Source organism: Ambystoma mexicanum, chromosome 11 (genome assembly GCF_040938575.1).
Source record: "Ambystoma mexicanum isolate Mex_15411 chromosome 11, UKY_AmexF1_1, whole genome shotgun sequence".
Classification (NCBI taxonomy): Eukaryota; Metazoa; Chordata; class Amphibia; order Caudata; family Ambystomatidae; genus Ambystoma; species Ambystoma mexicanum.
Genome location: NC_090934.1, coordinates 212,317,054 through 212,329,853, shown reverse-complemented (window position 1 = coordinate 212,329,853; position 12,800 = coordinate 212,317,054). Strand labels below are relative to the sequence as shown.

Below are 12,800 nucleotides of genomic sequence, written 5' to 3'. Positions count from 1 at the left end.
CAAAACAGAAATCATGATTATTTCCACCAATGCCACAGCCTACAGAAGTGAGTGCTTGCCCAGGAAGATCAAAAACAATCAGGATTCTTGTGATCCTTGTGGACAATGGTCTAAGCCTGGAATATCAAACCAACACCGTACTAAAGAAATGCTCCTACCATCTTTGCTTAATCCGGAGGATAATGCCCTTTTTCACCATCCCACACAGAGTCATTGCTGTCATATATTGCTCATCGCGTAGCTGGGTCTGTGGCTCAGTGCACTAATGCATCCACTACCCTTGTTTGACCAGATGGTCGCAGGTTTGAATCCCGGAAAAGTCCACTCTGCCCTTTATCCCTTCAAGGTCAATATGTGTATGCCACTGAGTTGGGTAAAAATAAATATCTGTTATCTTCCAAAAGTGCTAAGATACCTCTACGGGGGTGAAAATGTACTCTACATACACCTGCTATTTGCCATGCCTGTTTACCTTCTCAATAACCTTCAATGCATCCAGAAGACCTCAGCAAGTCTATGACTCAGATTTGACAGGTGGGAATCTATAACACCAACGCTATCGGTCAAAAAAAGGTCCAAAGCCCTCTGCATCTCCCATGCCCACGCGTGCAGTAGAGCCAAATTCATCCAAAATAACCATGTGTGTCACTAGATAGATTTGTGAAGACTAACAGTGCGATACATTAGATAGCTATGTGAAGATTAGCCATCTAGAATAACTTTGGGAGCATCCATTGTAGTAACAACCCAGCTCCTGCTGCCCTCTAACACACCTCCCAAGTACTATACACGCCCTATTGGACTAGCCAAACTACACCCAAATGCACACCCCAACATAAAATACTCACATACTACAAACAATCCCAGGCACTGGACCTTACCCTTACGCAAATAAAAAGACAATGCGCACAACCACAACCTTAAATACCAGCCAATCTACAGACAGACACAAACCCAACATAACAAACATGCACATACCACAAAACAATCCCAGGCACTGGACCTCACCCCTACGGACACAACAAGCCAATGCGCACAACCACAACCTTAAATACCAGCCAATCTACACACAGACACAAACCAAACATAACAAACATGCACATTCCACAAAACAATGCCAGGCACTGGACCTCACCCCTACGGATACAACAAGCCAATGCGCACAACCACAACCTTAAATACCAGCCAATCTACACACAGACACAAACCCAACATAACAAACCTGCACATTCCACAAAACAATCCCAGGCATTGGGCATCATATTTACGGATGCAACACGCCAGTGCATGCAACCAACCCATCTGCAACCCAACACACGCAGACACCAGTTTCTCCTGGTTCTGCACCTATCCTATCACTCTTCCCTCACTAACCAACCCCGTCCTCTTTCTTGCAGAACTACCTGAGCACCTGGAAACCACCGCTCAGTAGTAGCGGTGCGTGGTAAAATTCAACATAACAATACAAAGAGGTACACCACGAATTATGGTGTCACGTTTCTGAAATCCAAGGCCAAATCAACAAAGCTGGGCTGGCCCAGTGAAGGAAAACGTAATATTGTTAACCACTGCACTTGGGATTTCAGACTAAACACCAAACAATCTACGCAACATTGACATAAGGATCTCCCATTCCAACCATTCCCCACTCTAAAGCTCTTCATATTCCTGTAAACATAGCTATCAAATACAACACCCACACACGACTATCACAGCACCACCTTAGAATCATACAGTGAAATGCGCACCTCCTCCAAGCACTCACACATTCACAACATACTCCACTCAAACCCCATGCAACGGGCACACATAACCTATACAGACTCGCAAGCACGAAGGCTCAATATCCCATACCACCTAGAAGCAGACCCAATACACAGTGACTTTTTTTTCGGAACTCAAACTACCAACAGAACAGCAGAAGCTCTCTTGCACGCTCCCTCTCCTCCTACTAGCAAACCCGCCCCCCTTCTTTCTTTTCAGATCTGCCAGAGCCCCTGCAGACCGTGCAAATGACTGCGGTGCATGGTGGAACTAGGGGACGGTGTTAGGGGTGTGTAGCGCCAACTAAACAACTTGATTGTTGGTATTTTTGCTGTATTTGTGTGAGCTATGAGCGACTGTTGGTGAACTCTCAGCAGCTTGTTAGAGGAGAAAGGCTGTAACAACTGAACAAGCCTTAAAGAAACATCAGAACAACCACCCCACAGCCCCCATTCAGTGCCCCCAGTTTTGTGTGATTTATCAATGGACAATTCAACAATAAGTGTTCTAATTTGACTATTCAATGAAAAGGTTTGAATTCATATTTCATTGAACATGATGTACCCGTACCCTTGTGGTTACACCAATCAGTCTGGATTCATTACTCATCAAACACAGTATACCAGTACCCTTGTGGTCAGAGGCGTTGCTAGGGCGGGGCTAAGGGGGCTATAGCCCCGGGTCTTTTGGTTGTAGCCCCGGATAGAAGCTCAGGGGCTAGAAGCAAAATGCTAGCTAGCCCAGAGTCCTGACAGTCCTGACAGCGTAACCCCGGACCTTTTCCAGACCTAGCAACACCGCAGCTTGTGGGTAAGCCTACATTAACCATTGGTGCACGTGCAAATGTTTCCACGCGTGGAATGCCGCCACCAGTTTGAAATAAACTGATTAAGTGTATTTACAGGCAGCGCTATTAGATAATTCACCACTCTAACTGAACGGGAAGCAATCCACCAAAATATGGTGCCTTGAAATAAATACTTACTTGTATAGAACGGACAGAAAACCACCCAAAGGTGGTGGTGACTCTTATTAACACAAGACAACAATAGGTCGTTGTCGTGAAGGCGAACTGCCGAGATGTTTTGAATGGAAATCCAGACATATCCCCAAACTGTGTTAATATACTTTTGCCACACAGATTGAACAAGAATTCAGCCAAGCCATTGTGTTTGTAATTTGTTAAATATTTCCATCACCAGTGTGTGAATACTACTAGATTAGGAATGATGTGTCTAGCCTAGATAAAGCCATCTGTGCTGAAACATTTGCACGTGCACCAATGTTTAATGTAGGCTTAACCACAAGGGTACAGGTATACTATGTTTGATGAAGAATGTATTTATTTATACATGTATACAGCGCACAAAAACCCACAGGCATCGAAGCGCTGTTTGCAAAAGAAGGAAGGGTGGGGGGTGGGCGATTGAGAAGGTTACATAGAAGCATGGTAAAAGAGGAAGCGTACAGAAAGCAACAAACAGTTATTGAAGAAGGGTGGTCTTGACTGACTTCTGAAGGGCCAATAGGAAGGTTCAGAGCGGATGTGGGGAGGGAGGTTGTTCCAGAGGCGGGAGGCAATCACCGGGAAGCTAGAGCCTCCAGCTCTTGAACGTTTGAAGCTTGGTTTTGTTAGTCTAACTGTAGATGGATCTTGTAGGTCTGTTAGAGGAGTGTTTGTTCAGTCTTTGTGAAAGGTAGGATGGTGCTGTGTTGGATAGGCAGTGAGGCGTGATTGACAGAATTTTAAAGTTTGTACATTATTTCACTGGAAGCCAGTGAACGGCTCTTCTAAGACCTGCAACATAGTCATGTTTGTAAAGATTGGACGCTGCTCGGATGGCATTGTTCTGGATTGTCTGAAGTTTATGAGGGTTACGTACTGAAGTGCCGGCAAGGAGGGAGTTGCAATAGTCAAGCCGGGAGCCTATAGTGGCTCTTGCAATGATGAGACAGTCTTGTGAGGAGAGAAGATGTTTGGTGGCGTTTAGTAGCTTAGTTGTGTGGGCGGCTGATGAGGCAATGGAGTTGATGTGCCGGGTCATGTTGAGGCTGGCATCTAGGTGGACTCCAAGTGTCTTAATGCTAGAGGAGACTCGGATAGCGCAGGCATCAATGTTGAAGGAGTGGTAGGCAGTGTCTAGTTTGGACAGGCAGAAGGGGGGCCAACAATCAGGATTTCCATCTTGTCATCGTTCAGACAAAGTTGATGGGAGGCCATACAGGCTTGGATAATGTTGTAAATTGCGTTAATGTTGCTAGTCAGGTGTGGTCACCTGAGAGGAGGATGTGGATCTGTGTGAATTTCCTGCATAGACTTGGGCGGATCTGTCTGCAAGGAAGGAGGCAATCCACTGGACAGCTGAGGGGGACAAATTGCCAGCTGTGGATAGATTGAGACAAAGGGTGTGGTGACTGACTAAGTTTGAAGGCGGTAGAAAGGTCCAGAAAGAGGAGGAGAGCAAGGTTGCCCGAATCACGGATGTCATCGAGTTGTTTTTTCAAGTCAAGTAGGGCTGATTCGGTACAATGGCCAGGACGGAAGCCAGATTGTCTAGGGCTGAGAATGTTGTGGGGTTCCAAGTAGGATTGAATTTAGGTATCGACAGAGCGGTCCGGGATTTTCAAGAGGAAGGGGACAGTGGTAATGGGGCGGTAGTTGGTCGGAATGGCAGGGTGGAGAGAGGCTTTCTGGAGGAGAGGAGAGATCCATGCTTCCTTCAGCAATGTAGGTACAAAACTGGTGTAGAAGGAGGAGTTGATAAAGGAGGTGATAATGGGGACATGGGCTTCAGCACAGTCCTTGATAAGGGGTGTCGGGCATATGTCCCCTTGGCAGTGTGATGGCTTCAGACCGGAATCAGATTGGAGGTTTCTCATTCGGAGATACGGCGGAATGTGAAAGGAGTGTATGTGAAGGTGGGAGGAGTGGTAGCACAGGAGTAACATGGGGCAGTCCCGGTGGATTTGGTGATCAGGAGAGAATGCTTGATTTAGATTTTTTCTTGGAGGGGGACAACTTTATTTGAGAGGGCATCCTGAATGTTTTGACACCAAGTGCCATCTTTAAGACAGTTGGAGGTGGGGAAATAAGGGGTTTCCAGCTACCCGAGAATAGAGAATAGCTCTCAAGAGTGGGACTGAGCTTTAAGGATTCTGTTAGATAGTGCAGAAAATTTTGCAGCGAGGATAACTTTTTTTGTATTTCTTGGAAAGGAGGAGTTTTTTGTTGATGTTGGAAGGGGATTTGCTCCCGGTGCTCTCCAGGGAGCGTTTGTTAGCTCTCATCTTGCGGAGATCAGGGGTGAACCACGAATGTATGTGCGTGCTTGGTTTAGCTATGCAAAGTTTTAGAGGACCAATGATGTCCATGGCTTAAAGAATGGTGGCGTTGTAGGTGTTGACCAGGTCTGTTGGGTTGGGGGAATGGAGGCTTGGAGAAGGGAAGGGTTAGCAGCCAGGATGGGGAGGAGGCGTTCTTTGGTGAGGTTACGTGAGCATCTTGTGAGAGCTGGTGGTAAGGGGGTCGAGATGAGGTGCAGGGTGTGGTAGTGGGTACATTGAAGGATATGGTGTGGTGGTCTGTTTAATGATTAGGTGAGACCAATATATTCTCTGTAGCGCAGTTGTGGGCAGCGATCCAGTCAAGGGATCTCCCTAGTTAGTGTGTTGGGTTTGAGATGTGCTGTGTAAAACCTAGAGAGGTTAAAGAGCAAGCCACTAATAGGGCGTCTTTGTCATCTGGGCCAGCAGACCCAGGTTGAGGTCACCCAGGAGTAGGACTTTGGAGGATGGTTTGATGCTGGCCTTTAGCATGGAGGAGAGGTCATCTTTGAAGGATTTGACTGGCCCAGGAGGGCGATAGACAATATGGAAGGTTAGGGATGAGGAAGGTGGGATGGACAGCCTTGTGCTGAGTAGCTCATAGGTAGTAGGGGCAATGGAGGGGATTGTTTGAAAGGTGATGGTATCTGGGTGGAGCTAGGGCAGCTCCTCCACCCTTGTGGATGCGGCAATCGCAGCGGCAGATGGTGTACCCTGCAGGGATGGCAATGGCCAAGGCAGGGCGTGCAGTTGGGTGCTGCCACGTTTCAGTGATGGCAAGGACTTCCAGGTTGCTGTTGGTGATGAGGTCTCTGATATCGGTGGCGTGGGCAATGACCGAACAAGCATGAACTAATGCGCAGGCGAGCGGATGTATAGAGAGGGGTAGCTTGAGGATGGTGGGAGAGTCAGAGCTAGGACGAGGAGCTGTAGATGGTGCGGTGGGAGCAGGAGAAGGTGTGGTAGTGTGTGATTGGAGATTAGTAAGGCGGTGTGCAATGCTTGGAGGGTGGGCTGAGGGCATGAGAGCATGAGAGGAGCAGAGATCCGGGAAGTGAGCCTTAAGGTGCTAGCCCAGCCTTGGCAGGGCTGGGATATGATATATGATATGATATGGCATTGATAACGACGCGCCTATACACAAGTGTTTCAAGGGAGGCAGGAGCGGTGCTGAAGAGAGGGATCAGGGGCTGTATGTGGGTCATGAGAGGGGCGGGCAACTTGAGGTGAGTTGGGACATCACATGAGGTTTCCTTGGTAGTGGTGGGAGTGGTGAAGGGCGCAAGGGGGATGGTGTGGGCAGCGGGAGATGATGGCGCAGTATTTTGGAGGGAAAGGTGAGTAGACGATGGTAGTAGCGCTAATCAAGGCAGCCCTGCCGGCTGCTGTTAGGGCAATCGGGAGTGTCACAGGGTAGCCTAGGGTTCAAGAGGCTTGCTTTGGGAGTCAAAGGTTAGCGGGTCGTGGGGGAAGGCGTCAGAGGAGTAACAAGGGAGGATGACGGTTTGGAGAGGGCAGCCATGTGACCTGGATGAGCGTGAGGTGGCCATCGGCTGGAGATTACTGTAAGGGACGTGTGCTCTGAGGCTCCGCAAGGCCAGAATGCTTGAAGGTGCTTTGCATAACGGGAGTGGCGGCTTTTCCGGTGGGTGATGGGCACAATGGGAATGAATGTGACGGGGCAGGCAGCAGGTGCGGAGCTGGGCAGGTTTGCGAGCGCGATGGAGACGGCAGGAGGTGGTGGACGCTGGGGGCAGCAGCCGATTCTGAGGAGGCAACCAAGGAAAGGGCAGTCTGTAAGGGTGCTGAGATATGAGAGGGGGTGATGGGGTCTTCTGTTGGCAAGTCTTAGGAGGGGCAGAGGCATCCGACCTTGTGGACAGCGAGGCAGCACAGCCAGGTGGCACGGTGCCACGCAATGGAAGAGTGGAGGTAGAGAGTGTCCCACCTGTAGAGTGGGTGGGGCAGCATAACGGCATGCCGGTATTGGCGGACAGGGCCAGACAGGGGAGTAAGGCCCTGTGATGGGCCCTTTGGATGGGGCTCCCAGTGACTGGGCCTAAGGAATCCAAGTAGTGTGATTGGTCTAGCCACAAGGGTGCAGTTACAGCAGGGTCAAGGAAATATGAATTCAAACTGTGTGATTGAATACTCAAATTAGAGCACTGATAAATCACAAGGCGCTGGGCGCACTGAATGGGGGAAGAGGGGAGTAAATCACATTAGCTTAACATAAAATGAGCATCGACCTTAAATAAAAACCGTTAAACATAAAAAAATGAGCATCCGAGAAAATATCATCCAATGCCCAGCGAGAAGAGCTCTGCGATGCTGGAGGCCACAGGCTGCACCAGAGGGGGGCGTGCAGGAGTGGTTTTCGCCAACAGACTGGCCAAACTCTGGAACACTGGAGGCCACAGGCTGCACCAGAAGGGGGCGTGGAGGACGGGTTTTCCCCAACAGGCTGGCCAAACTCTGGAACACTGGAGGCCACAGGCTGCACCAGAAGGGGGCATGCAGGACTGGTTTTCCCCAACAGGCTGGCCACACTCTGGAACACTGGAGGCCACAGGCTGCACCAGAGGGGGGCGTGCAGGACTGGTTTTCTCCAACAGGCTGCCCAGGGCGTGCAGGACTGGTTTTCCTTAACAGGCTGGCCAAACTCGAACACTGAAGGCCACAGGCTGCACCAGAGGGGGGCGTGCAGGACTGGTTTTCTCCAACAGGCTGCCCAAACTCTGGAACACCCTGCCAGAGGGAGTCTGCACAATGCATGACAACCTTAGTGTTAGGGTAACGATACTGGCTCAGAATTTCAACACCCAACCGACTAACATAGCACCCAGCAACTGGAAGCCTCTCTGCATTCGATGCTAAACCCTAACGTGGAGCTTAGCCCAGGGCACGTGCGCACCGTTCCAGCCTCGGACAAACAACCATGGAAGGCCACCCCGGCCCTGCTCCACCTCTTCTCTTCTCGCGCCTTGAAACGCTTTGGTATAGGCACGTTATAAATGCCATATCATCTCGTATCGGAGGGGCTCTCCCTCGTACTTGGCAGATTTCCCTCGCATCGGAGGGGCTCTCCCTCCTACCTGAGGGGCTCTCCCTCGTATTGGAGGGGTCTCTCCCTTTGTCTCAGAGAGAGTATCCTTTAAATCGGAGAGGCAATTAATTCCTTGTATCATAGTAGCTCTCCCTGATGTTTGAAAGCCACCTTGTATCAGGGGCTTTCCGTTGTATTGCAAGGGTCTGTCTGTCTGGTGCTATGCGACCCTGTCCCCCCTGAATCCCAGAGAACCCCTCTGTTTTACGGGAAGGGCCCCCAACGTGTTAGAGGGGGGCGCCCCGTGTATTCATCCGAGAGGTTAGCCAGGGTTTTAGACGGGATCACTCTTTTATTAAGCCCCCCTCCATCCCTGGATTTAGGAGGTGGTCTCCTTTGATCAAGGGGTCTTGTTGTGCTCACCCTCTCTGTATTAGGGGCTCTCCTGCGAATACAAGGTTGTATAAAAGGCTTTTATTTGTATTCAAGGCTGTCTCGCTTGTAAGAGCTCTCCCTTGCATTAAAGGGCCTCCTTTATGTGAGAGGTGCGGTCTCTTGTTTTAACGGCGTCTCCCCTGCATTAAAATGCCTGCCCTCAATTAAGGGGTCTCCTTTGTGTAAAAGAAGGCTTCTCTTGTACTGAAGGGTCTCATTTGTATAAGGGGGTATATTAAGGGGTCTCTTATAGTAAAGGAGCACTTCCTTGTATTATATTGACGGGGGGCGGGGGTATAAAACAATTGGGAAAACACTTCTCTAGAGACATTCCACCTGTTGCATCCCATTTAATGCACTTCAAGGGAACCCCGTCCCCCCTTTCTAACAGGGAGAGAGAGCACAAATGCAAGGCTACATTCCTCCTTCGGAAAAACTGCAGGGGGCCCTCCATACACGAGACACCGGCTCTTCTACACAGGGGAGACCGACTGTCCTATAAAGGAAATGAGCAGCGCAAGTAGGACCGTCTGTTACAAAGAGACGGCCCCTTGTATTGAGGGATGTCTCCAGTACTCTGAAGGGTGTCGGGAGGCTATATCCCTGCATTTGAGCTCACTCTGCCACGATGGAAGGGAACAGCCTCCGTTGCAGAGCCTGGGGTTGGATGCAGTAGGTGGACGATCGCTAGACGTGTGTCGCAAAGGGGCCTTGGCCTATTAAGCAAGGGCCACACCTAAGAAATGATGAGCGGTAAGATAGGGCCGCGGGTTGAGCGCTCGCTGCTGCGATCGATGTGTGACCTGCAGATTCGAATGCCGGCAAGGCCAGCTCAGCCTTCCATTCTTCCCGGTCTGAGTAGCAACCTCGGTATGGATGATGTAAGTGAATGCGTTCTATGTACAGCGTTTAGGCGTACGCGCTCTATACACGGCAAATCATTATTCCAAGTCCTGTGCTGCAGCTCCATGATATGAGCGGCCACAAAGCCCTGGCCTGTTCGGAGTTTCGGACTCTTGCCCGTGCACATCAGTATTGCCCAAGTTCAGTAGAGGCGCGTGCCTGCCCCTATACCAGGCATCTCACTTCGCTTTTACAAAGCACTAGCTTAACTTTTATAAAGACGCAGGGCCCGATTCATGGGATTTTTAGCGCGGTGCAAAGTCACTTTACACTGCCAACAGACACTTTGCACCAGTGCAAAGTCACTTTGCACCGCTAAAAAAAATCCAACGAACCGGGTCCTTAGTTCCTAGAGGGGCCGATCTTCTATGTGCCTGTGGACTGGGGCACAGAGTGATAATATGTCGAGTCCAAGAACACACGATATGGGTGAGCCTGGAGTGAACTCCTGCTTTCACATTTCACGTCTTCTGCTGCATCATCACCGGAGTCAGCAAGGGGCGAGAGGAGAAGCGGGGCGTAGCAGGAGGTCCCAGGATGAGGGACCGCGCGGGAGTGGGAGTGGCGGCGACTGCCTTTTTCTGAAAAACAAAAAAGCAATGCCCGTGGAAGAGGGTCCGGGCTGGGACCCACTTTGAATGGCCTTTCGCAGCTTTCTTGTGCCTGGGCCCCGGCCTACTTAAAGCCATTAATGTTGTTTCTAGCAAAGCATCCGCTGACATGAGTTGCCTCCCTCCTGCATTGTGTGGACGTGCGGCTCCCCGGCGCTACTGTGCCCCCGCATCCCCCCTCCTCTTATATCAGTGGCTCTCCCTGCTGTCTCAAGCTATCCCGAGTGTTCTCAAGCCTCCCTGGGGCTGGGCCGGCTGAGGAGGATGCGTGGGCATCCATTAGACCAAAAATTGGGCGACGGGCGGCTTGCCCACAGCTGCGAAAACCCGTGTGCGGGGCCTCTGGGGTGCATAGATTAGAATGGAGATATTTATATGCCATGACCCACCCCCCAGGTCCTCAATTACATATGTATTTTGCTTTAAGGTAATTCCGACCATCATGGAGGCAGCAGCTCTGTCCCTGGCAGAGGCCCACCTTAACTGAAATAGTTGAAAGGCCCCTCCTCCGGTGAGTCTCTGAAAGGTACTGAGGGTTCTCTGGGGCGGGCAGGGGGCTTTCTTCCTGTATGGGTTAGGGTAGGGGGGGGGGGCTTGAATTCTACCTGGAAGATCTCAGATGCGTATCACTAGAATATAGCTATACGGGGGTCTTTTCGTTACAGGTGCCTGTTATCCCGTTATAGGGTCTCACCTGCCGGTCTTGGTGACGATCATCTCGTTGGTCCGCTGCTGGAAATCCCCCCACAACTCCTTATCCTGGAGGCAGACGCTCACCTCCCGCTCCTGCGGGGCTGCATCCTCGACGCCCCGCAACTCCCCTTCGGCCGCACTGAAGACGTGCTCCAGGCGCTCGGAGGCCACCACGGGGGCACTCATTCTTCCGGCTGGGCTCCGCAGAATCCTCCTCGGTGCCGGTGGATCCCCTGCACTCTGCAGCCCCTCTGCGCACTTCTCCGCCTTTCCCGCAACTCTGCTCCAACTCTGCGCACTTCTACACCAATCCCACGCACGGCTCAACTGCACCTCTACAGCCCTGCCGCCCGTGCACCTCCGCTCCACTCTTGCCTGGCGCTCGTCCCTGCTCTTCTATCCGCTTCGTGTGTGTCCACTCCTCACCTTACTATCTCCCCTCCCCGGGAGCCTCCCTCCCCGCCCCTCTGCTCCACTTCACACGCTGGTTCTGCCCTGCCCCGCCCCCTCCCCTCCTCTCCGCTCTTGCCCTAACCGCCCCCAGCAGGTATCCTCTCTCCGACACTTGCTTCTTCTGCAGCCCTGCAGCTGCGGACCGTCTTTAAAGCCCACACCCGCCGCCGCGCTTCTCACCATCGTCAAAACGCTCCCGTAGTCGGGTGGGGGCACTGAGGTCGGGGGCTTGTCCAGTTTACAGAACTCCGAATCAGAGGCTGATCGGCCCAACACATCTGTAGAGATTGGCCGCTCACAGACGGGTCTATTTCTATGACCAATAATCAGACGCCAGGCAGACACCACACTCGTCTGCACATCACTCGGCGAAGCAGTGGTTCTCCATAGCTCCGAGAGCCGCGGCTCGCCAGATGTTTAGGACTATGACTCCCATGATCCTAAACCATTGGCTATGTTGGCTAGAGCTGGTGGGAATTTTAGTCCGAAACATCTGGAGAGTGAAAGGGGGAACCAGGTGTCTATTTCCACTCTACGAACCAATGCAGTAGACCAAAACAAAACTCTTGTTAAATGCTATACATTGGTATATTCTGATTTTACAATGGCAGCGGCATAGACCAACACAGATTACCCTGATAATCCAATGATATGCACATGTATGTTTCCACTCTTAAGAGCATATGCTATAGGCCGCAACATCAGAACCCTGGTCTATCCCAGCTCTAACACACCTAGTGTATATACATGTGTGTATAAGTCTATCTATGTATTCGTGTTATAAGTTATTATGACGTTTTTGTCATTTGTGTATAAGATCACATTTTTGATCAATGACTAATAAAAAAAAAAGAAAAACACATATGGACCCCTCCAAATCAATGACATGCACGTTTCTATTTCCACTATATGAACCAACGCTGTGGAGCAACACATAACCCTTTGATCAAATGCTAAATACACTGGTCTGTCCCAACTCTATGGCCCCAACAATTGACACCAATGAATAGTTCCAGCCTACTGGTCTGTTCCAGTTTTGCAACGCCAACGGTATGGACCAAATGCAAACCCTTCACAACCAATGGTATGCACATCTCTATTTCCACTCTATGAGAAAATACTATAGACCCAAACATCAGAACCCCCTGCCAACTCTACCACACCTATGATGTAGACCAACCCATATGAACCCTTCCAAATTAAAGATTTGCAGAGGTCTATTTCTGCACTCTGAGTCAATGCTGTAGACCAAAACATATCAACCATGGTCTATTCTGACTCTTTAATGCCAACACTACAGACTAACACATATCAACCGCCTATCAATCCAATGATCGGCATGTGTCTATTTCCACTCTGAGTCAATGCTGTAGACCAAAACATATCAACCGTGGCCTATTCTGACTCTATAATGCCAACAGTACAGACCAACACTTATCAACCCCATATCCATCCAATGATCGGCAGGTGTCTATTTCAACTCTATGAGTCAATGCTGTAGACCAAAACATATCAACCGTGGCCTATTCTGACTCTATAATGCCAACAGTACAGACCAACACATATCAACC

At 50.3% G+C, this 12,800-nt stretch overlaps 1 protein-coding gene across 1 annotated transcript in view; it reads right to left on the bottom strand.

Annotated features, from left to right (window-relative positions):
* Positions 1–11,168, bottom strand: part of LOC138503269 (T-box transcription factor T-A-like) — a 78,307-nt gene extending 67,139 nt beyond the window's left edge. Inside the window, exon 1 of the mRNA XM_069622873.1 lies at positions 10,778–11,168. Coding sequence (XP_069478974.1) covers positions 10,778–10,962 — 185 coding nt within the window. The 5' untranslated portion in view covers positions 10,963–11,168. The remainder of the gene's footprint in view (positions 1–10,777) is intronic.
* Positions 11,169–12,800: the final 1,632 nt, after the last annotated feature.